The 24,883-nt window shown below is 42.4% G+C and overlaps 1 protein-coding gene across 2 annotated transcripts in view; it reads left to right on the top strand.

The window, feature by feature from the left end:
• Nucleotides 1-22,318, top strand: part of LOC137633952 (uncharacterized) — a 34,260-nt gene extending 11,942 nt beyond the window's left edge. The window contains exons 3-7 of one of the 2 annotated variants that reach the window (XM_068366209.1): nt 1,261-1,400; nt 3,392-3,524; nt 10,379-10,564; nt 17,646-17,831; nt 21,708-22,318. In XM_068366209.1, the coding sequence (XP_068222310.1) occupies nt 1,261-1,400; nt 3,392-3,524; nt 10,379-10,510 (405 nt within the window). In that variant the 3' untranslated portion in view covers nt 10,511-10,564; nt 17,646-17,831; nt 21,708-22,318. The remainder of the gene's footprint in view (nt 1-1,260; nt 1,401-3,391; nt 3,525-10,378; nt 10,565-17,645; nt 17,832-21,707) is intronic. The other variant, XM_068366210.1, reaches the window with a different exon arrangement.
• Nucleotides 22,319-24,883: the final 2,565 nt, after the last annotated feature.

Below are 24,883 nucleotides of genomic sequence, written 5' to 3'. Positions count from 1 at the left end.
AGCGTTATTCGTAAGCACAGGAACGACGAAGAGGAGGGTCACCAAGAACACCATCTCGGCCTGGATTCGGAAGGTTATTCAGCACGCCTTGAATCCTGACCCTCCTCCGTCACGTTGCCCTAGAGCGCACGATGTTAGGGGCATCGCTACGTCCCGGGCTTTCAAGAGAAATTTCTCTGGGCAAGCTGGGGTGTGGAAGCGCCAAACGACCTTCACAGCCCACTACATGCAGGACGTGACCCACAGGAGCCTCGATACCTTCTCTATTTGCCCTGTGGTGGCTGCACAACAGCTGGTCTAACCTCAGGCTCCTTAATGGACAAGTAGCAGAAGGTTGGGGGCATTGTTACCCGGTTTTAGTTTGCGTGATTGAAAGAGTATGTCTGGCCCTTACTTCTTTCTTCATTTTCCCCTCCCTTGGGGAAAGCAGCATCCTGGTCTCTGCATAGCTGACCTCAACCTCTGCAGGTAAACCATGCTCCCTTGTGCTCCTAGTATTAGCTGTAATACTGTTTGCGTCCCCCATACCCTGACGAGGTGGTATTGGGAACGTCCTAGCCTAGATTTTTATCTAAAGGACTCCAGGTCAACTTCCTAGGACGAGTCACAACTTCCTCCACACACAAACTTATGTAGGCCGCACATTCGTAGCAAGCAACGAAAAGTCCGGGGTGCAGGGACCCCCTTTCTCGAGTGCTGATCACTCGGATTTCAGGTCCCCGGGTAAAGCCAAAGCCAGTAAGGCTGGGGACTTTCCGCCCTTCCTAAGGGGTAATTCACCTTATGTAAATAGCGTGGTTTGTATTTCGGTTACGGAACAAATGACAACTTCGGAGATAATTTGTATACTGTATTTCCTAACTATACAAACCTTAGCTATTTACACATACTGTATTTGCGCGCCAGCCCTGTCCCCCAAGTCAAGTCCTACCTCTAAGTGAAGTGAGACAACTCACCAGTGTGTGTGTAGGGGGGGGGGGGAGGGGTAGCAAGCTACCCCTTCCCTACCCCCTGCTAACTAGGGGGGGGGGGGTAGTTAACCCTTGTTAAAAATCTAATGGCTCGTCATTTCAGCTACGCCGAAAGTAATACCCTATGTAAATAGCTAAGGTTTGTATGGTTAGGAAAAATACAAATTATCTCCGAATTTGTCATATTGAATTTATATTTTGTGATTAAAGAGACTATGCATTGTGTAGACACGCTTTGGTTTTTTTTTTATTTTGATAATGTCAACTCATACATATGTTTCTCTTTCAGAAGACAAGGGTCATGACCCTGATCTGTACAGCGGTCACATATCGTCACTGTCCATTCGTTTTGAGGATGAGTGGGTTGGCCGCAAGGATTTTCCTCTCTGGGAGCAGTGTGGACTTGATCCACATCTTATCCAATGAAAGGTAAATTCAAAAGTAAATGTTATATGAAGGGTAGATTTTTTATATTAAGAATTCATGAAGTATAGCTGATATGGAGTTTCTGCTAGGAGTAGCCATAGTTAGTAATAGTGTCTCTGTTCCTATGCTGATATAAACTCTTCATCATTTAATGAAGAGGATGTCTTGAGCTTGGCTGAAATGGCCTCTGAGTCATAAACAAGTATCACGTCACTCTTTCTTCGACAGCAACCAGTATGTACGTATGTACTGTCTCTGCTCTCATCTTCCTACTGCTGGACCTTTCCTTACTTTCTTTTGTGATAAGTGTTGGGTTTTCTCTTTTTGCTATGCATTACCCCTCTCTCTGTGAGAGTGGAAACACACCCAAAGGTAAGCATTTGGCGAAGAGACTTTAATTCCTTTGAAGATACAAACCTTTGGTTCTCAATCTGTTGCGTACCTTTGCTAAGGGCGTGACTTACAGTTCCCCTTCTGAGAAGTTTGTTCATGTTCTTTCTATGAGGAAGATGATGAACTTCTCAAACCATAATTCGGCTCGCTCGGTGGTAGTGTCCCTTCGTGAGGGAGTTACCCTTTTTTGCCTGAGTGTTCATTTGTTCCAATGTGCTTATTTTGCACTTATTGTCTGGAAGGAGTGCTTGACACCGCTAGGTTGTCCCTGGGTTCGACCCCTGTGTAAAGCAGTCCCTGTGCTCCCTTGCGACAAAACTCCAGTGTAGATGTTTTGTATTTGGCGAGGAAGCTGTTGTAATTTACTCCTGCAAGAGGGCGCATGAACCATTGGCAAGGAATGTCGCCTAGGAAGATCTTTCGGTACAGTTCCATGGAATTTAATGATCGCTCTTCTTCGGGAAGGAACAATGGATGGTCATTGCCGCTAACTTGTACATTCTGGCTCGGGTTCCGCTCTTGCACTGGTTCTAGGTGAGCGGTCCTTCTGAACCCAACACCTCATGTGTTTGAGGGTAAGGTTACACATCCTCCTGCTATGAAGGGAGAGGTAATCTTCGTATGATACGTCTCATCAAGAGCAGGACCAGTCTCCTGGTTGTCTCTTCTGGTACTGGGGTGCACCAAGTAGAGAGATGGTAGTCACGGATCCTTCCCCCTTGTCTTCCTGTGCTTCCTAGGATCTATCGTCATTTTTCGTGATTGAAAGCAGAGCATTGCCTCACGTGCTTACGAGTACTGGGCTGTGTTCTGTGTTCTTACGAGCATAGAGCATTACGTCTCGTGCTTACGAATACGGGGCTGTGTTCTGTGTTCTTATGAGCAAAGAGCATTACCTCATATGCTTACGAGTGCCGGGCTGTGTTCTGTGTTCTTACGAGAAGAGATCCACATTCCCATCAAAGACAATATGATTATCATCAATTCTTAAGAAAATGCATAACTGGACTACAACACATACTTCAGCCTATTCGTCCAAAGCTTAAGACGAGAAACTGAAAGAGGGACGAGGTCTTTCAGTTGCCGAGATACATCAGGAGAGAGATTTCCTGTATATGTGTTCTAACTGTCTGCTTTGTTAGAGAAAGTTCTTTTGCTTTCCTTTCGGTGCTTTCGTCTCCAAGAGGTCTTGTATGTCAGTTGCAAACTGGCAAAAACCTTGTTTGATTTGTTAATTTTATTGGATATTTTCTTTAGTTATTCCTAAACACATTAAAGAGTTCTGTATATAAATTTAGAATTTTACTTAGAAACAATAGAATATTAGAATGTATCATACTAAAGATATAATAGAATTCTTAAATACAGTACAAAAAATAAGTATATTAATAAATCATATTTTGTATTTAAAATTGTGTATAAAACCTTTTAGCTTAATTTCAGTGTACAACAGGAAAGGTATTGAAGCAAAACAGGTATACCAGGAGTTTCTAATAGCAAAACATACTCATTGTATTTCAGGTCATAACTTTAAGATAAACCTAAGACTCTTCCAGATCCTTATATGGCAACACTCGTTCATTTTCCCTCTTCTCTTCCAGGTGGTCAGCATTAGGTGTCGCAAGACGAAAGGTCAATGTAGACTTGAATGTGTCGTGGTCAGTGATGGTGGCGGGAACAAGACCTGTTTCCACATCTACACTGCGGACATGTTCCTTTTTGAATGTTGCAATGGTGAGGCATATCTCTCTCTCTCTCTCTCTCTCTCTCTCTCTCTCTCTCTCTCTCTCTCTCTCTCTCTCTCTTTAGCCTTCTACCTGACCCCATTCTTGCTGCCTTTCTTCCACCTTAACTATCACTCTACTTACAATGTTTTCTCCCAGTGGGACCTTGGCACTGAAGGGCTTTCCTGGCCCCAACACCCAACTCTTATGAATGAGGAATAAATTTTACAAGATATGATTTTTATATTTATAGCCATAATTATTATTATTATAATCTAATACAAATAAAACTGTGTTTAGATTTATTCAAGTGAATTATTGTAAAAATAAAATTTGTGAATTTAAAAAGAAATAACAGAATAAGAATCTTTTTAATCGCTTGTTTTTAAATATTTAACTTAGCCGGTGAATATATAATAGCTGCATCTCTGCGGCTCGACAGAAAACACACTCAAAAAACTCGCGAGCGATCGCTATGAAGGTTGCGGGTGTGCCCACCAGCGCCACTATCGGCCAGATACCACTCTTGCATGTAAACAAACCCTTCAATTCTTCTCTGTCGACGTTGACGACAAGACGTATCAATACTCGCTGTAGAACCTGGAGTTTTCTCAACATATTTGGTGAAGTACTTCATTTTGGTTTGAGCTTTCGCAGTGCAGGTGTTTTATCTTCATCTTAAATCTTGAACTCGTTTTTGGATAGATTTAATTTTTGATGACAAGAGAGAGAGTATGGACTTTCTTTGACTTTTAAATGGCCGACCCTTCCCTTAGACGGAAGTGTGTTTTAGGCTTTTAGCAATTATCTTATCACGTTATAAATTAATTATAGATTTTCCTCTATATATTTTATATCTCAACCGCCTTTATTAGGCCTCTTCGATTAGCTTTCCATTTATAATAAACATCAAAATAAATTTTAATGATTTGTTTATATGCGACCTTTCCTGAGAGTAGGCGGTCCTAACTTGGAAACCGAAGTTAAACAACGTTGAGCCCTTTTCAATCGTAAATAACTTTTACAGAGCTAATGATTTAAAACTTATTAAATGAAATATTTTTAGTAAATATTTTATGATAGTTTTTTTCTTTGAATAGTCTTCGTACTGTTTCAAAGATGAACTAACGTTTAGTTTATTTATGCTACGCAGTTTGCGCTCTATCGTTACGATAGAGAGAGAGAGTATCACGGTTTCACTTTGCAGAAAGAGTAAATCGATTCTGACGTTTTGTTCTTTTTTCTTTCAAAGCTTAAATGTTTTAAAGACTATTTTAAAGGAACTTTTAATTGAAAAACCTTTCAGTTTTTTCCTTTGGTCAAATAACCTGTTTATTGACGAAAGGTAAGTGGGCTCTTCTCTTCGGTGCGAAATCAAGAGAGAGAGAGAGAGAGAGAGATAGAGACGGAGAGAGAGAGAGGAGAGAGAACGTTCCGATCTTTATCTCGTCCCAAGCGAGTAACGTTGTTCTCGAGTTACTCTCGTCCCTAGTCTCTGTACGGGGAGAAAGGATAAAACGTTTTTAGTTTTTATTCTCGTCCCAAGGCACTGTACGGTGAGAGATTGAAAACGTAGTTTTGAATGAACTAGTGTTTAGTCTCTTCCCCAGCCACTGATTTTTTTTTTTTATCTTAAAATATGTTTACTGTTTTTTGCTGGTATTAATGTGCTTACATTATACGACTGATTTCGCAATTACAACCTTTTGATGAGGGTAGAATTGCGTGCTTCATGTAGAAATCAGTTTTATTCATACCTAATGTGAATTGTTAAAAAATTCGATTTCAGTGAAATAAGTGCAAAACAGAAAATCGTAGTGATAAAGTGATATTGCGCAAATTGTTATCAGTGTTGCGACCGAGGGTTCGTCTGTTCGTGCCTGTCGTTCGCCTTGTCCGGGACCTCTTGCAAGCTCCCAAGCCCAGGGGAGAAGTAATGTCGTACGACTTATGGGTTCGAGAGGCCTTGATCAGCGAACAGACGTTCCCTCTATGGTATCAGGTGTATCTTACCAAGATCACCTCTACCATAAGGCAAGAGAGACGATTTTCTCCTCGTCATCCGAAGGCTTTTCGCATAAGAAACCGTGGAACAAGGTTTCGAGGCCCTTTAAGCGAAAGTCAGTCCTTTCAGGACGGTCCAGCGTCCTGGTTTTAACTATTAGGACAGCTCTGACCCTATGCAGTCATCGGAAGACTGCTCGCCGCCTAAACAAAAGCGTAACACAGACTCCGAGAGTCTTTTTGTAGGCAAGGTTTTGCAGTCACAGACGTTACCCTCGTCTCTTACCGCAACCATTCCCGTTGATCCTAAATGGGTTGTACGGCAAGACATGCAGAATAAGCTTGCCTCCCTTATGGAAGACTATTCTGCCGATAAGTCCGTTGAGCCTAGCCGTTTATCTCATCGATATCCTGGCCTTCAGCCACCCTAACGTTCCTTTGTGCGTCCTGTTGACGTTGGCGTAGCCAAGTCACGTCAGTCAGGTTGTTTAGAACCACACTCGATGCGGTCTCGTGTGGATTTTCAGCCTCATTTGGACGTTAGGCCACTTGCTGATGCTCCTGTTGACGTTCAGGACGTTCGCCAACAATCGGAGTTGACTTGTTTTGACGCTGAGCGTCAACCTCCGCATTCTAGAGTTGTTTTGACTGCTCAGTCTAGGCGGTCAAAGCAGTCTCGAGTGGACGCTGTGCGTCCTCACGCACCTGTTGTTGTTGACAGTTCACAGACTGTCAAGCAGTTACATGACGTTGCGTCCTGGTCCGCTACTAATGCACCAGTGCGTGTGGACTCTGCTTGTAAAGCATTGCCACCACGGTAGGTCTCTCCCTTGCTTGAGACTCGGCTATTGTCGGACAAGGTTCCTTCAGATGAGGAAGTTGCTGTTCCCCCTCCTACTGATATTCCCTTGAGGACTCTGTCAGACGGAGAGGAGCCTAAAGCTGCTTAGCCCTCTATGGACTTTAAATAAATCATGCTGATTTTTAAGGATCTTTGTCCGGATCTTTTTGTAACTGCTGCTCCTCGTTCGCCTAAACGTCAGAGCTTACACTAGGCCTAGCTACTTCGAAGCCGTTGTTTTATAAGCTAGTGCTCTCTCGCTCTTCTAAGAGAGCTTTACGTTTGCTAGGCGACTGGTTTATCACCAGGAGGAGTTTGGGGGAGACAGCCTTTGCTTTCCCTTCTTTTAAGCTGGCTTATAGAGCGAGAGTCTGATATGACACGAGAGAAGTTCTCGGCTTGGGAGTTCCTGCCTCTGCCCAGATAGACTTCTCAAACCTCATAGACTCTCCCTGGCGCCTGGCCATGAGACGCTCCAAGATTTTACAGGTCGACTTCAGAGCTATTTTCGAGCCTTTGAAGTTTTGCTGTACAATTATGTCATGCATAAACAAGGCTTTCAGGGATGGCTCCAATGATCTGACAGCCACGTTCTCTGCAGGAACAAGTCCCTCAGAGATGGCTCCAATGATTTGGCAGCCATGTTCACTGCAGGAGTACGTAAGAGGCAAGTGCGCTCAATGTGTTCATTGTCAAGACAAACTTCACGATGAAGTCTACCAGGCTGTCTTGACAGCATTTATGGAAGGCGACTGGATGGTCTCTCTCGACCTTCAGGAGGCATACTTCCACATTCCTATACACCCGGATTCCCAACCGTTTCTGAGGTTTTTTTACAGGAATGTGGGGTACCAGTTTCGAGCCCTGTGCTTTGGCCTCAGTCCTGCGCCTCTCGTGTTTACGAGGCTCATGAGGAATGTGGCAAAATCCCTCCATCTATCGGGGATCCGAGCCTCCCTGTACTTGGACGACTGACTTCTCAGAGCATCGTCCAGTCTTCGCTGTCTGCAGGATCTACATTGGACGTTGAGTCTGGCCAGGGAGTTGGGACTTTTGGTCAACCTAAAAGTCCCAACTGATCCCATCCCAGATTATTCTATATTTGGGGATGGAGATTCGCAGTCAAGCCCTGCTCGAAGTCCAACTAATGCTGAAACGAAACGTTTATTCAGTCAGGAGTTGGAACAGTCTAGTAGGGACTCTCTCATCCCTGGAGCAGTTTGTCTCACTAGGGAGACTACACCTTCTGCCTCTCCGGTTCCATCTAGCCTCTCACTGGAACTAGGACAAGACATTAGAGACGGTATCATTCCCAGTCTCCGAACCAGTAAAGGCATGCCTGAAATGGTGGGACAGCAATATCAGTCTGAGAGAGGGACTATCCCTAGCAGTCAAGAACCCAAACCACGTGTTGTCCTCAGACGCGTCAGATTTGGGTTGGGGTGCGACCCTGGACGGTCGGGAATGCTCGGGTCTGTGGACCTCAAGTCAGAAGAGCATGCACATCAACGGCAAGGAGCTATTAGCAGTCCACTTGGCCTTGATGATATTAGAAAGCTTCTTCGAAACTAAGTGGTAGAGGTCAACTCAGACAACACCACAACTTTGGCGTACATCTCCAAGCAAGGAGGCACACACTCCTTCACGCTGCTCGAGATCGCAAGGGACCTTCTCTTATGGTCAAGAATTCGAGGCATCTCCCTGTTGACGAGATTCATCCAGGGGGACTTGAACGTCTTGGCAGACTGTCTCAGTCGGAGGGGTCAGGTGATACCCACGGAATGGACCCTCCACAAGGACGTGGGCAAGAGTCTTTGGGCTACTTGGGGTCAACCCACCATAGACCTCTTTGCCTCCTCGTTGACCAAAAGGTTACCAATCTATTGCTCTCCAGTCCTAGATACAGAAGCAATCTACATAGACGCGTTTCTACTGGATTGGTCTTTTCTGGACTTATATGCATTCCCACCATTCAAGATAGTCAACAAGGTACTGCAGAAGTTCGCCTCTCATGAAGGGACAAGGTTGACGTTGGTTGCTACCCTCTGGCCCGCGAGAGAGTGGTGCACCGAAGTACTTCAATGGCTGGTAGACTTTCCAAGAAGTCTTCCTCTAACGGTAGATCTGTTACGTCAGCCCCGCGTAAAGAATGTCCATCAAAGCCTCCCCGCTCTTCGTCTGACTTCCTTCAGACTATCGAAAGACTCTCAAGAGCTCGAGGCTTTTCGAAGGAGGCAGCCAGTGCGATTGCAAGAGCTAGGAGAGCTTCTACCATTAGAGTATACCAGTCGAAGTGGGAAGTCTTTCGAGACTGGTGCAAGTCAGCATCTGTGTCCTCGTCCAGTACCTCTGTAGCCCACATCGCAGATTTTCTTTTACATCTGAGAAAGGTTCACTCCCTTTCAGCTCCCACGATTAAGGGCTACAGGAGCATGTTGGCTTCGGTCTTTCGACATAGAGGCTTAGATCTTTCCAACAATAAAGATCTACAAGATCTCCTTAAGTCTTTCGAGACCTCTAAGGAACGTCGTTTGGCAACTCCTGGATGGAACTTAGACGTGGTCCTAAGGTTCCTCATGTCAGACAGGTTTGAGCCATTACATTCAGCCTCCCTGAAGGATCTCACCCTCAAGACACTTTTCCTAGTGTGCTTGGCTTCGGCTAAAAGGGTCAGTGAACTTCATGCCTTCAGTAAGAACATCGGCTTTTCTACAGAAAAAAGCCACTTGTTCACTTCAACTTGGTTTCCTGGCCAAAAATGAACTGCCTTCTCATCCTTGGCCTAAATCTTTTGATATTCCTTGCTTATCAGAGATCGTAGGCAACGAACTGGAAAGAGTATTATGTCCTGTTAGAGCTCTTTAAGTTCGATTTAGCTCGTACGAAGTCATTACGAGGTAAATCTGAGGCATTATGGTGCTCAGTTAAGAAACCTTCATTGCCTATGTCAAAGAATGCTTTGTCATATTTTATCAGATTTTTTTAATACGAGAAGCTCATTCTCACTTGAATGAGAAAGACCGATGTTTGCTTAAGGTTAAGACGCACGAAGTTAGAGATATAGCAACCTCCGTGGCCTTCAAGCAAAATAAATCTCTGCAAAGTATTATGGACGCGACTTTTTGGAGAAGCAAGTCAGTGTTCGCGTCATTTTACTTAAAAGATGCCCAGACTCTTTACGAGGACTGCTACACACTGGGTCCATTCGTTGCAGCGAGTGCAGTAGTGGGTGAGGGTTCTACCACTACATTACCCTAATTCCAATATCCTTTTTAATCTGTCTCTTGAAATGTTTTTAATATTGTTTTTTTGGGTTGTATGGAAGGCTAAGAAGCCTTTCGCATCCTGATTGATTTGGCGGGTGGTCAAAGTCATTTCTTGAGAGCGCCCAGATTAAGGGTTTGATGAGGTCCTGTTGTATGGGTTGCAGCCCTTAATACTTCAGCTCCTGGGAGTCTTTCAGCATCCTAAGAGGATCGCTGGGCTTCGTGAGGAAGACAGACTTATAAGGCAGAGTAATCGTCTAAGTCAACTTCCTTACCAGGTACCTATATATTTTGGTTTTGTTATATTGATAACTGTCAAAAACTCTTAGCTTATACGCTGTAAACTTAATTAACTCTGGTCTCTACCCACCGCCTTGGGTGTGAATCAGCTATTATATATTCACCGGCTAAGTTAAATATTTAAAAATGATATTTTAATTATAAAATAAATTTTTGAATATACTTACCCGGTGAATATATAAATTAAAGGCCCTCCCTTCCTCCCCAATAGAGACGCAGCGGGACGAGAAGAATTGAAGGGTTTGTTTACATGCAAGAGTGGTATCTGGCCGATAGTGGCGCTGGTGGGCACACCCGCAACCTTCATAGCGATCGCTCGCGAGTTTTTTGAGTGTGTTTTCTGTCGAGCCGCAGAGATGCAGCTATTATATATTCACCGGGTAAGTATATTCAAAAATTTATTTTATAATTAAAATATCATTTCTCGCACTAATCGCCCTTCGTCTCCCGCAGGTGTTTGACAACTGCGCCGTCACCGTTATGATTTCGGTGGAACCGTATACGTTTGGACTTAAGATACAGCCGTCCAGGAGGATAAAGATAGACCGGGGACCACTCAGTCACCCCAAGACGTCGCCTTCTTGATCTATCTCTCCATGTTCTCACCTACTTTCTCGCTTCGAAAATGTTAAGGAGAAGGTGAGTGATGATCCTTGCTCTTCGTAGCTGCTTAGTGTCATCTGTGTACTTTGTAGGGTACACTGTAAGCATTGCTAAATGGTTTCAGCTTCTTCTTTGTCCACTTTTTAACTGTCTACTCTATCTCCGTTCCAAATTCCTCTCTTTCATTTTTTCTGTCCAACTTCTTCGATGTTCATACACAAATACAAATTATCATCAAACGAGGTAGTTATTATTGCTGGCAGGCGGCAGGGAAGACCCACTCGCGTGTGGGTCTGCTCAACACTCGCTTGAGATTCAGTTTGTTTAAATCTTTTAGCTTTTTCTTGATAAAAGGAAAATACAAAAGAAATGATTTTCTGGGTAAGACAAAAATGTGCGATATATTTTTGTGTTAATCTAACATATTAATTTCATTGTCTTTGTTCAGTATTGTATACAATATTGTGTTTGTATCTCATGATTAAGAAAAATAGAACCATTAAGGTAAACAGGTTAACTTGAGAGACGATATAGATTCTTATACAGTTGATGAAAAAGGTTAAGAATTTTCTGATTATGTCTTTAATTTAGATCTTGAATTAATGTGTTAGACTTCACATGTATACTTTGATCTAGACATTAATATTTGTCACCGTCATTCAATTAGTTCATTATGCTGAATGTTGCATAAGATTCTTCATAACTCTGACCATCCTTTACATTCAGATCTCCCTGGACAGTTCTATCCTGTTTGTAATACTAGGCAGGCAGTTAATTTTAATAGCCAGGCCTTCTCCATCATGAGGCTCAATACTACACAGTATTCTAGAAGTTTTATTTCAGCTGTGACCAAGTTGTGGAATGATCTTCCTAATCGGGTAATTGAATCAGTAGAACTTCAAAAGTTCAAAGTTGGAGCAAATGTTTTTATTTTGACCAGGCTGACATGAGTCTTTTTATAGTTTATGTATGACATATCTGTTTTGACGTTGTTACTGTTTTCAGAATGATTTATTGTTAATTTGCTCTCATCATTTATTTATTTCCTTTCCTCACTGGGGTATTTTTCTCTATTGGAGCCCTTGGGCTTAAAGCATCTTGCTTTTCCAACAAGGGTTGTAGTTTGGCTAATAATAATAATAATGGTACATGTAATAATTGTGTTTAGAACATATATAGGAAACATATAACTCGCCTCTATAAGGCAAAAATTTGACCCACTGCAAAAATATACTTACGTCGAGTCCTGGAATCAATCAACGATGTAGGACGAGGCATTGCTATGATCTCTTCGCCAAAGTAAATGCATTGAACATTGTAAAGTTCTTATTGGTTATAGTCTTAAGTGTCTTTATACGGAGATCTCTTGTATTACGTTCGTTTCTGAATCGTAACTGGATGGAGGGAAATGTTCTCTGTTTTAAAGTTGGTAAAAATGTTGTTTGTTGATGTTTTATATTTTTATATCAGTAAGGAACTCCTACAATGACCCCTGCAAGTTTCATGACTCTACAATTAGAATTGTGGCCAGGAAGCTATTCACAAACAAACACACACATACACACAAAGAGGGAGCTCCCACAATGATCCGAGTGTTTCTCTCTCAGGCCAAATCCAGATTATCATCGCAGCGATATTTGAGGTCCTCGTTTCCTCTGTGTTCCCACACATTCCATTTTCTTTGACTATTAATTACTTGATATTTCTTTTATCTTTTGATTTCAATCTTAACTCCTCTTCTTCTCTCACTGTTATCCCTACATTAAGGTATCGGTTTTTGTTTGTAAATTGGGAGAAGGTTTTTACGATCGCATGCCATAGCAGTCATTATTATTATTATTATTATTATTATTATTATTATTATTATTATTATTATTATTATTATTAGCTAAGCTACAACCCTAGTTGGAAAAGCAGGATGCTATAAGCCCAAGGGTTCCCACAGGATAAAATAGCCCAGTGAGGAAAGGAAGTAAGAAAATAAATAAACTATATGAGAAGTAATGAACAATGAACAGTTATGGGCAGTGTGCCTAACCTTTGACTAAATAGCCCTACTGCAAGGCAGCAGTTTCCACAGTCATAGGCATTGGGCCTTTTGTGAAACAAGCAACACTGCAAGGCAGCAGCCATCCTTCTAGTCGATTTCTGTGACACCCAGGACGTGCTGTGGTAGTATTCTTACACACCTACCACAGGCTAATGGTTTCATTCCTACATCAATGTCAAAGAAAATAATGGTTTTTTTATGCTCTTGTGGAATGATCTTCCTAATCGGGTAGTTGAACCAGTAGAACTTCAAAAGTTCAAATTTGCCGCAAATGTTTTTATGTTGAAGTCTTTTTATAGTTTATATATGAAATATTTTTTGTTCCGTAACTGAAATACAAACCTTAGCTATTTAATATGGGTTATTACTTTTGCGTAGCCGAAATGACGAGCCATTAGAATTTTAACAAGGGTTTACTACCCCCATTGCTAGTTAGCGGGGGCTAGGGAGGGGCAGCTTGCTAAACCCCCCCCCCCCCCCCAATCCCCCCCCCCCCCCCCACACACACACACACCTGAGTGATGAGCTCACTTTTACTTTGGCTCGGGCGGTGAGCGGTTGTGTCTGCTTTCACCCTCGCTTTTTGACAGCCAATAATACTTTTTGTCTTTTTACTTACTTTTTCTTATATAGTACTTGTAATATATATATATAAACATTCTTTGTGTTTATGTATATATTTTTGTGTATAGAAATGTAGTAAGTTTTCTTTTCAGTGTTTGTGCTGTGTGGTAGTGTACGACAACGACACCGGTAGTGCTAGGCCACCGCGATTTCTTCATGGGGCGCGGCCTCTCCCCCTTGGTCCTTCGTTCGTTTCCTTCGGCTTCCTGTTAATTCGTCCGCCGTGGGGAATGGTCATCGCTGGACTTTCTTCATTCATCTTTCATCTTCGCTGTTCCTCCTTTCCTACAGGGAACTTGGATTCTCAGCGAAGGGAATGTGGGAGTTTAGTTTGACTACGTTCTCTCTCTCTACTCGTGGTCGTTCACCCTTTACTACTACTACGTACTACTAAGGAAACTTCTTTCCCGTTGCGGGCTGAGTTGCTTTTCCGTTTTTATTTGTCTCAATTGAAATTTAATTGTGTTTTTAACTTTTCAGCTTCTGGGGAACACTTCCCTTCGGGGTTCAGTGGTTCTCACTATTTGTGAACATTAAAAAATCAGTTACATAATTATAATTGTTATAATTCTGTTTTTTGTTAAAGTTCTCCGCCCTCCCCCTTCTTCCGTGTATGTCAGTGGGGTAGGAGGGCGCGCTATTCTCTCGGGGTTTCTCTCCGGAGTTCGTCCCTGGGGAATTTCTGTTAAATAATTATTTAATTTTATATTCCCAGTTAACTATGCAGTTTTCTTCGTTTGACTAAAGTGTGCCAACGAAGCAGAGCTGTCCTGTTTGTGCTTGGGGAGTCTGCTGTCGCTGCCGTCTCTCTAGGACATCGTCATGGGCGTTATCCCTTCTCTTAGAAGTTCTCCCGTGACAACTGTCCGCTCTTCAGTTCATCTTAGAACGCTAAGGAGGTTCGCCTCCAGGGGTAGGTAACCTCCCTTCCGAGGGAGGTTCCCTTCCCAGGTGTGAGATCTTCCCCCTGCAGAAGGGGAACTTCTCATACCTTAATAATTCCTGGATGGGGTTTCTTGGTCCTCTGGCGGTTATGCTCTTATTGCTGAGCGACCGCACTTCTAACATTGCTCAAGGTGCTGAGCGGTTGCAAGGCCGGGCACATGGAACTTCAGGCGGCTATGCTCTTGGGGCTGAGCGGTCGCACCTGCAGCTATGCTCAAGGGGCTGAACAGCTGCAGGGTCAGTCTTGTGACCTCTCTCGTTCGCGAGGGAGGCCACTCATAGAGACTCCTCTTCGGAGGATTGTTCCTGATTAGACCAGCTTGCTGTTTGGGACCTCTCCGCAGAATTGTTAGCCATCTCCTAGACCTGCTGACCTGCCGTCTCCATTCCTGGCTGCTGACGCTGTGGGCTCCCACGCACCCCGTTACCCAATGGGCACCGGTCCCTTCGGGGCAAAGTGGCTTTCTCACATTGTGAGTAAGTCCTTTAAGTGCCAGGTTTCCCCTGTGCGCCAACGTTCTCCTGGGCGTTCGCGCGCAAGTGCTCGCCTGCTGTTCCTGCTGTTCCTGAGACTGCCATCCAGAGACATCCTGCCACACCCTGCGAGTGTCTCCTAGTCTCTTCTACGAAGGGCACCTCTCCCTTTCGCGGGAGAGGTCTCTCATAGAGACCCTTCCTCGGAGTATCAAGCAGAACTTCCAGTGTTGATCATCCTGCCAGCTGACCTATCGAGTTCATGATCGTCCTGTCAGCTGACCGCCAATGACCTTCATACGCGCGCAAGCGCCGACGTTCTTCTTTCGCGCACAAGCGCCGATGATCTTGGCCGACGATCTTCTTTCGCGCACAAGCGCTGACGATCTTCCCACGCGAGTAAGCGCCGACGATCGTCCGCGCGCAGCACCGATGGTTGTCCCTCACCGACGATCTTCTTACGCGCGCAAGCGCCGACGATCTTCTTACGCGTGCAAGCGCCGACGATCTTCTTACGCGCAAGCGCCGACGATCTTTAAGCGCCGTCAATCTTCTTACGCGCTCAAGCGCCGTCAATCTTCTTACGCGCTCAAGCGCCGACGATCTTCAAGCGGCAACATTCTCGTTCGCGCGCGCTGATAGCCACGCGTGCCAATATTTTGGTCTGCACGGGCTCTTCATTCTGATCCTGCACGTCAATCTGATTCCTGCGCACCCTATGAAGTCTCACCCGCGCGCGTGAGCGATTCAACAGTGTCTCGCGTGTGACCCCCGGGTATTTCCAATCGCGCCAGGGCGCTCCATAGCGCAGTCGCCAATATCCTCCCCCCCCCCCCGCGAGGCTGCCGGACAACACGCGGTAGGAGTGCCATTGCCACTTCCCCCCTTCCCCCCCCCCTCAAGCACAGAATAGCGTGCTTGCCGTTAGGGGGGAAGGTTCCAGAAAGGTCCAGGGACATGCCGTCCTTATCTTTTTACAGACTTCCCCTCCAGAGGGAGGCAGCCTGTTTTTGGGCTCTAATCAGAGCAGTAGCACAGGCTTTCAAGCTGAGTGGAGCCACAAATCCTTGACTGCAACCACTCCCCCGAAGAGGGAAAGAGGAGTTCCGACGAGGTAACTTCTCCGAGGACGTAGCCGTCTCCTCGTAAGTCTTCGAGGCAGAAATTTTTCCCCTTCAGACTTTGGACGAAGTTTTCCTGCCCTCAGGAGAGTCACGGGAGGTGAGACGTTCCCCAATCCCACCATTGAGGGAAACCCCGCCTCGCGCGATAAAGTTTTCTTGAATAAAGGTGGAGAAGAGCCTGCCTCCGTCGTGATGGGAGTCCTGTATCCCTCCCGGGAGGGAGTCAAGGACTCCAAGGAAATACCGGGAGTCCTCTAGCACCAAATCTTCAGGCTCAGACATTCTTTCTGGGAACGAACCTGTTTGAGCCTAAGGATGTGTAGCAGGCGGCGGAGAGGTGTAGGAAGTCACCGAGACTCCCTCCTATATAGGGCTTTGATATTCAAGCCCTATAAACCAGCACCTCAGCAGCCACGTCCTACCAAATCATAGGAAGCTAAGACAGTGGGGTCTAAGCCCTTTCCGGTCAAGGACTAGAAAGGCAAGAAGTCCCCCAGGGGAGGGAGGAATCCTAGAAGGAGCAACCGAAGCCACAAACACTAGGATTGGCAGTTTCCCTGCATGCCCGCCAGTGGGGGGATACCTACAAGGTTGCGCAGACAGGTTGCAGCAACTCAGGGCCGTTTCCTGGACGATTTCCGTAATCAGTCAGGGATATCGCGTCCTGTTCACAATATCTCTACCTTCCCTGAGGACGAATCCGGTGTCATTTAGTACCCTTGCCATGTGGGCAGAGATCCAGATTAAAGCATACTTCGGTCAGCTTGGAGACCGCAGACACAGTCAGTCTGGCAGTAAACAGCAAGACTTCTTGTGTATTCTGGACCTGAAAGCCGTGTACTTCCAGATCCCAGTTCATCCGTCTTCAAGGAAATACTTAGGATTCAGCATAGACAACAAGGAGTACCAGTTCAAGGTGCCGTGTTTTGGCCTCTCCACAGCACCACAAGGTTTCACTGGACTGTTCACCCAAATTTCATCATGGGCACTCAGGATCGGCTTCCATCTCCTCCATTATCTGGATGACTGCCGGATCCTAGCAGACTCGGAGTCATTCCCTCTTTGACACCGAGACAAACTTCTACGACTTTGCCAGGATCTAAGGATCATGGTAAGTCTCGGGAAGTCCGTTCTGCTGCCCAATCAATGACTGGTTCACCTAGGCATGATTATAGACACCAATTTCCATAACGCCTTTCCATCAGACGACAGGATAGCAAGGCTGAGAAGAGTCGTAAGCCCATTCCTCAGACAAGAAGAGCTTCCAACCCAATCGTGGTTACGTCTCCTCGGTCACCTTCCTCCCTTGGCTCGTCTAGTTCTTTACAGTCGCCTCAGGATGAAGGGGCGACTCAGGTCCTAGTGGAATCAAGGCTGCGATTCCCCGGACACCATGATCCCTATGGATCCTGCGAAACGAACAAATCGCCAGTGGTGGGTGACAGGTGAGAACCTACGAAGGAAAATGGATCTTCTCGTTCCTTCCTCCGCTTTGGATGCTGTTTTCAGACACCTCAAAGGAAGGGGGTTGGCCCACGTTCTGTACCACAGGCCTATGGTCAGAATCGGAAAAGTGCCTCCATATAAATCTGCTAGAGATGAAGGCCGTCTTCCTATCCCCCTATCCCCCTTGAAGTCCTACCTCCAAGCAAAGTGAGCTCAAGCACAGGTGTATGTGAGGGAGGGAGGGGGGGGGCCGGCTGGTTAACAGGCTACCCCCCTACCCACTGCTAGCTACGCCGAAAGTAATAACCCCTATTAAATAGCTAAGGTTTGTATAGTTAGGAAAAATACGAATTACCTACGAATTTGTCATATTTGTGAATTTCAAAAGAAATTACAGAATAAGAATCTTTTTAATCGCTTGTTTCTCGAACTAATCGCCCTTCGTCTCCCGCAGGTGTTTGACAACTGCGCCGTCACCGTTATGATTTCTGTGGAACCGTATACGCTCGGACTTAAGATACAGCCGTCCAGGAGGATAAAGATAGACCGGGGACCACTCAGTCACCCCAAGACGTCGCCTTCTTGATCTATCTCTCCATGTTCTCGCCTACTTTCTCGCTTTGAAAATGTTAAGGAGAAGGTGAGTGACGATCCTTGCTCTTCGTAGCTGCTTAGTGTCATCTGTGTACTTTGTAGGGTACACTGTAAGCATTGTTAAATGGTTTTGACAGATTCTCTTTCTGTCACTTTTTAACTGTCTGCTTTATCTTCAGTCCCAATTCCTACCCTTCACTTTTCTGTCCATCTTCTTCGATGTTTAAACATAAATACAAATTATCATCTAACGAGGTAGTTATAACTGGTGGCGGGGAAGACCCACTCGCATGTGGGTCAGCTCAACGCTCACTTTTGGCTTCGGCTGTTTTAATCAATTTGCTTTTTCTCATTCTAGATAAATGGAAAATACAAAAGAAGTTATTTTCTGGATAAGCCAAAAATGTGTGATATGTTTTTGTGTAAACCTGCTGTATTAATCTAGTCCTTCTTGTGACTTTTTTGTTTGTAAATCATGATTAAAAAACAAATGTGAAGGTAAACAGATCAACTTGAGACTATTTAGATTCTTATACAGTTGATGAAGAAGGTTAAGAATTTTTTTATTTATGTCTTGAATTTATGTCTTAAAATTAATGTGTAAGACATCTATGTCTGAAAGGAAAGTTAATACACAGGGATGTATGTAACAGAAGACATCCGGTAATGGTTCGGGTGTATTATCTCAACACCTCCATATAATACGAGCGCAGACGACGGTCTCTAAGACAAATCAGGGTCTATGGGTGATGTGGAAATTCAGTTTTTGAAAATGACATAATAGATATGACTGAACTGGTTAACTCCCAATGAATATCTAAATAATAATTATATATATTGCAAGAAAAGGAATTCCAGTTTGTACAGATTTTTGTAGAAGAGACATCAACTTTGAACAATTGACTGGGGAAGGAATACAAGAATGGTTTCACAGGTATTTCGTGACACCATGACAGCCCCTTGAGGACCAGATTTTCAATTAAAGAAGAACAGAGAATTAGCATTTGAGGGGAATAACTCTCCCACAAGTCATGGACATTCTTACATTGAAATATCAGTTGATGTCCCTGAGGTTTGATGAAACCTTTATTTAGAGAGGGATAGAAGAGCCATCATCTATGTGTCCCTTCCCCGATTGCCATGATTTCATAAATTTGATTCTCAAGATTAGTTCACCAAACTTGTAACTGGGCTCCATAAGGCACTAGAAGAGTTAGAAGACCCAGGCCTACATGGCTGAGGAGTATGAAGTGTGAAGGAGGTGATGAATAGAGAAGTAGTGATTTAAAAGCTCAAGATAGAGACGACTGGTGAAATCTAACCGAGGCCCTTTGCGTCAATAGGTGTAGGAGGAGACGATGATGTTGGATACATTTGGAATTAACAAGTATCAAGTCTAAGGACCAAGGAAACTATTGGAAAAAGGCTTGACCAGGAGTGGCAGGTTTAGATCAAATAAGGATGTGGTATTCACTGTCAAATATTGTTATTTTTACTAGCGTAGCTACAACCCTAGTTGGAAAAGCAAGATGCTATAAGCCCAGGGGCTCCAACGGTGAAAATACCCCAGTGAGGAAAGCAAATAAGGAAGTAAGTAAACTAGATGTCTAAATATATATCTACTCTACAAAGACAGACTCATGTCAGCCTGTTCATTAAGAAATTTTCTGCAAGTTTGAAATTGAGTCTCAGTCTCCCTTGGCAGCTTTTTTCCTTCCTGTAAAGATATGATTTGCAAATTGACACACGTGAGGACCAAGTATTTACCAAATTCTAAAATCGATCAAGACAAAATTGATGTTTTCCTTTATGAGATACTACTGCTAGAGAGTTATTGGGTCCTTTGACTGGCCAGACAGTACTACAGTGGATCCCTCTCTTTTGTCACAGCCTATTCTTTCCACATTCTCCTCTTTCCTCATGCACCTGACAACACTGAGATTACCAAACAATTCTTCTTCACTCAAGGGGTTAACTACTGCAGTGGCTACTTTTCTCTAGGTAAGGGTAGAAGAGACTTTTTAAGCTATGGTAAGCAGCTCTTCTAGAAGTTTTTATAGTTTGTTTATATATATATATATATATATATATATATATATATATATATATATATATATATATATATATATATATATATATATATATATGATTTAATCTAATGTTACTGTTCTTGAAATATTTTATTTTTATTGTTTATTACCTCTCATGTAGTTTATTTATTTACTTGTTTCCTTTCCTCACGGGAGTATCTTTCCTTCTTGGAGCCCTTGGGCTTATAGCATCTTGCTTTTCCAACTAGGGTTGTAGCTTAGTAATAATGATAATAATAATACGAACCAGATTTATTACCAAAATGTTATTCTTAATATAGTCTGCACATCTTTCAAATCATTAGAATTCAATCTAAATTGTGGGCGTTGTATTCACGATACAAAGAAATGTAGTGTACTTTGTAGTAATGCCTTCTGATTGGAGAAGTTAATGCTTATATACAGAAAGTTCATTAATTGTTTTAATATTCCTAGACTTAGAAATAGCTCACTTATTAGATTTCAACTATAAAAATAAAACAAAAGGTTTTCCTGTTCGTCACAATTTGCAAACTAGACCATTGATCCGTTGACTTTACTCACTCCAAAATATGTAAAACAGAGAATTGAGGACTTTGGTTATTATGTAGGCTGCAAGCACATTCTGTAATGATTTGGATATTGAAATAAGTGATTCCCAGAACAGAATCAGCAATGGAGAAATTACAAAAGACGTGCCATAAACCTTCACCCAATATAAAAGAATTCCTTCACTGACCTAAAATCCAGTGAACACTATGGAATGGCAGGTCATTCAAGTACAGTGTAGGAGAATGTGCTTAAGGGCCGCTCATGAAGGGCAGAGGCAAGGGACAGTGACATTGCCCTATCAAACGGGACAATGCCTTAGAGACTGACCATATAAGCATATGATCAGTGCCCAGGACCCCTCTCCATCCAAGCTAGGACCAAGGAGGGCCAAGCAATGGCTGCTGAGGACTTAGCAGATAGACCTAATGGCTCCCCCAAAACCCCCATCCTTAGTTCACAAGAATGGTGAGGTTGCAGCGACCAAAGAAACTATGGAGTTTGAGCAGGACTCGAACCCCAGTCTGGCGTTCACCTGTATTGTTACCCCCCTACCACAGAGCCATAGACTTATTCCTACCTAGCAGTGACTACATACATGTCAAGAAAATGCATTTATATGAAAAACTAATTTATTACCAAGATATTTCTCTTGTTTTGGTCTTTGTTTCTTTCAAATCATTTGAATTCAATCTGAATTGTGGTTATTCTATTCATGATACAAAGAAATGTCTGCTAATTGGAGAAGTTAATGCGTACAGTATATCCAGAAGGTTGATTTCACTGTTTTTATTATATCTAGACTTAGAAAGGACTTACATTTTTCTAACTATCTAAAAAAACAAAAAGTTTTTCTGTTCGTTACTATTCGCAATGTAGACCGTCGGACTGTCGACTTTATTTACTCCAAAATGTGTAAAACAGAACTTTGGTTATTATGTAGGCTACAAAAACATAAATTTACACTTGTAAACCTACAAGTACACCTTAATATTAAAATGAATACTCTGTTACACTTGTATAAGTATAGATTTTGTCTAAATAGTTAGTTGTGTTCCTAAGTGATAGTATTGTCCAAGTGTCTCCATCTGCTGGTGGTGAATAAAGACAAAATCGAAAGCAAAACTTTGGAAAAGTGGATGACTTTATCAAGATGCTTTGAAAAGTTCAGAATTATGGTGGAAGACTAAAAGAATGGTTAAGATATCATTAAAGATAATATTCTAGTAATGTATTTTGCTTTTATTATCTGTGTCGTCTTAAAATATTTTTAAAAACGTGACTAAAATGCTTTTCTTTTCCAGGTGATCGGCATCAGTACGAAGAAGACTTGCTAAGATCACTGAAGAATCTTCTGGTGTAGATAATGACATGAAGAAGCCATAGATAATTACACCTAGAGTACATCAAGAATCCTCGTAGCTACAAGACCTCTCTCGTCCATTACGGAAGTCGCCGGTTTTTACTTTGATAGTTAAAGTATTTTGGTATATATATATGTGCGTGCGTGGTGCAAGATTGTTTGAAAGTACTGTATGCTTCTACAACAATTATTTTTAATAGTTGAAGAATTCACAGGTTCATACATGGAAAGCTGTACGTTTGCAGCTCAGTAAATGAGTGTGAGTGTGTGTTTATTGCTTGAATCATTCTTCATACTGAATGATATGGACATATATTTATTCATTATCAGCTCCTTGCTTTCCCAGGATCCAAATCTATTATCCTCAACTGTTCCTTCATTATCTTTCAGTAGGATTTTATGTCTCAAGTCCTAGTTGAAGGATTTTTACAGGATTTCGAAAATGTCTTCCACAAGTCTCTTCAAGTCTTTTTATTGTAATGTCTTAACCATTTAGTTACGGCTCATTTTCCCTTTGCTTACGCATACACCAAATAGCTTGGCCTATTCTTTACACATTCTCCTCTGTCCTCATACACCTGACAACACTGAGATTACCAAACAGTTCTTCTTCACTCAAAGGGTTAACTACTGTACTGTAGTTATTCAGTGGCCACTTTCCTCTGGGTTTGGATAGAAGAGGTCTTCTAGGACATTCCAAAATCAAACCATTGTTCTCTAGTCTTGGGTAGTGCCATAGTATCTGTACCATGGTCTTCCACTGATATGGGTTAGAGTTCTTATGATTGAGGGTACACTCAGGCGGATCTAGGAAAATTTGCCGTAAGACAATTTGCGGTATGGATATTTAGACGCTGACATTATGCCACAAAGCGTAAGAGAAGGCAAAAAAACATTGTATATAAATGGCACCTTAATCATTTAGATATATATTTCTTTGGAATATTTTTTATCTTATTTCATTTGAAGAGCATATTGTTATATTTATTTACCTTTATTTTCAATCATTTGTTTACTTATGGATATATATAAGAAAAGAAATGTAGAACATAAAGATTAGAAATAATGAAGGTCTCACACTTTAAGTCAGACATTTTTTAATATTATAATCTTTATTTCTCAAGACATTGATCTCTTTCGATGGGTAACAGATATTTTCAGCCCATTATGGATAACCTCCTCCTCTGTTGTTGATTTAAAGTCCTTTCATACACTTTCCAAAGACTAATAGGAAAAGTGGGCGGATCTTTACATGGACGAGGTCCCCTGCCTCTCTTTTGCTCCTATACCCAGTTCTAACAATCGATTGTGAATTACATGACCAATTGTTGGTCTAGGAATAGGAGGGGTAATTTCTTCCTTTCGTCTCCTTCTAATGTTTCTTGGTAAGCTTGAAGTTGATGGCATGAGAGATTGTCCTTTTCAAATCATCCACATGCAGCACCAATCGATGAACTTGAGGCTTTTTGATTTAAGTGTATTTTCTATCATATTTTCTAATTCATATTTTACAGATATCACTTCATTACTACCTCCGCCAACAAAGTTGGAAGGAGGTTATGTTTTACCTCTTTTTTGTGTGTTTATCAACAGCTTCCTGGCCTCAATTTTATTCGTAGAGTAATGAAACTTGCAGGGATTAACTTATGTAAAAAGCTGGAAATAATTGAATTTTGGAAGGTCAAGGTCACGGTCAAGCACAATGTCCAATTCACGTAATCAGCCATAAGTTTGAACATCGTAGTCACAGAGACTTCAAACTTGGTTCATATTTGAGTGTATGAAAATCCACACCAATTAATACATGTTAAGGTCAAAGGTCAAGGTCGAGAAATAAGGTGCCGCAGCGGAGGTCTGCACTCTACTTAGTGCTCCTTTATTTCAGTACTGTATGCACTCTGGCCTTACAGTTCGTATCAACAATCTGATAAATCTTTCCCTCGTGTTTCTTTAGAGTCATCTATAAGCTTATTACATCTGGTGCTTTCAATTGTGTATGGAATCATAACGGTTTAAAATAAAGCTAAATAATAAAGACCTTTCGGTCTTTCATTTCTCATTTTAGCAATGACAGAAAACTGCAATTTCCGGCTTTGCGGAAAAATATCCGTACAGCAAATTGTCTTGCGGCGAATTTGTTTACGGCAAATTGTGCGGCTTCCTACTCAGGCAGAGTATTCTATCTGTGTCCTTATTTCCTTTCCTCACTGGGTTAGTTTCCCTATTAGAACCCAGGGGCTTTGAGCATCTTGATTTCCCAAATGGGGTTATGGCTTAGCTAGTAATAATAGTCATAAAATGATCTTTCGTCCGGAGCAGCAGTCTCGTCCTTCCAAATAACGATAACTTCTAAGGAGTGTCAGTTGATTTTTGAATGAGTTTGAAATCAAATGAGTATAAGAGTTCCACGACATTTTCCTCATTTCACTTCACTTCACTTCACTTCACTTCCACTCCCAGGTAGGCTTTCAGCCTGTCAGTGGAATCAGTTGTCTTCTCCACTCAATTCTGTTTTCAAAAATTCCCTTTCTTCTCAGCTGTTCAATTGTTGGCATGTTGTTCTTTGTCAGAATCTCTTCAATTCCATCCCTCCAGCGTTTATGTGGTCTACCTCTTGATCTCCTCCCACCAGGCGTCCAGTCCCATTTCTTCCTTGCAATTCTATTTCCATCCATTCTCATTAAATGTCCCAGCCATCTCAGCTGTCCCTTCTCAATCTTGTTCAACATAGGAGTTACCCCAACCATCCTTCTAAAATCTACATTTCTTATTTCATTTGAGTGAAATAAGGTTTTTTTTTTATTAGAATAAAAACAGGTCTATATCAGATCCTAAGGAGAGCATTGCATAATGTACAATATAAGCTAATTGTACAGTTAAGATTGTTCTTGTGATCATGGGAATATTTACACGTACAGATCACGTACAGTAGAATATTATCTTGTTGATCTGAATGAGAGAATCAGTGTCATGTGTGAAAGGCTTTCCTAGAATTTATTTGGTTCATGTTTCATATTTGCATTTTATGAATATTGTTTGTTGAAAAATCATTTTTAAAAAGGTACAGAAATGCCAGTGAGCTTATGGATTTTTTATATATAAGGGATAAGGTTTTAT

This window comes from Palaemon carinicauda, chromosome 43, assembly GCF_036898095.1.
Source record: "Palaemon carinicauda isolate YSFRI2023 chromosome 43, ASM3689809v2, whole genome shotgun sequence".
In the NCBI taxonomy this organism is placed as follows: domain Eukaryota; kingdom Metazoa; phylum Arthropoda; class Malacostraca; order Decapoda; family Palaemonidae; genus Palaemon; species Palaemon carinicauda.
Note: the sequence above shows the minus strand (reverse complement) of the source record. Positions and strands in the feature narration are given on the sequence as shown.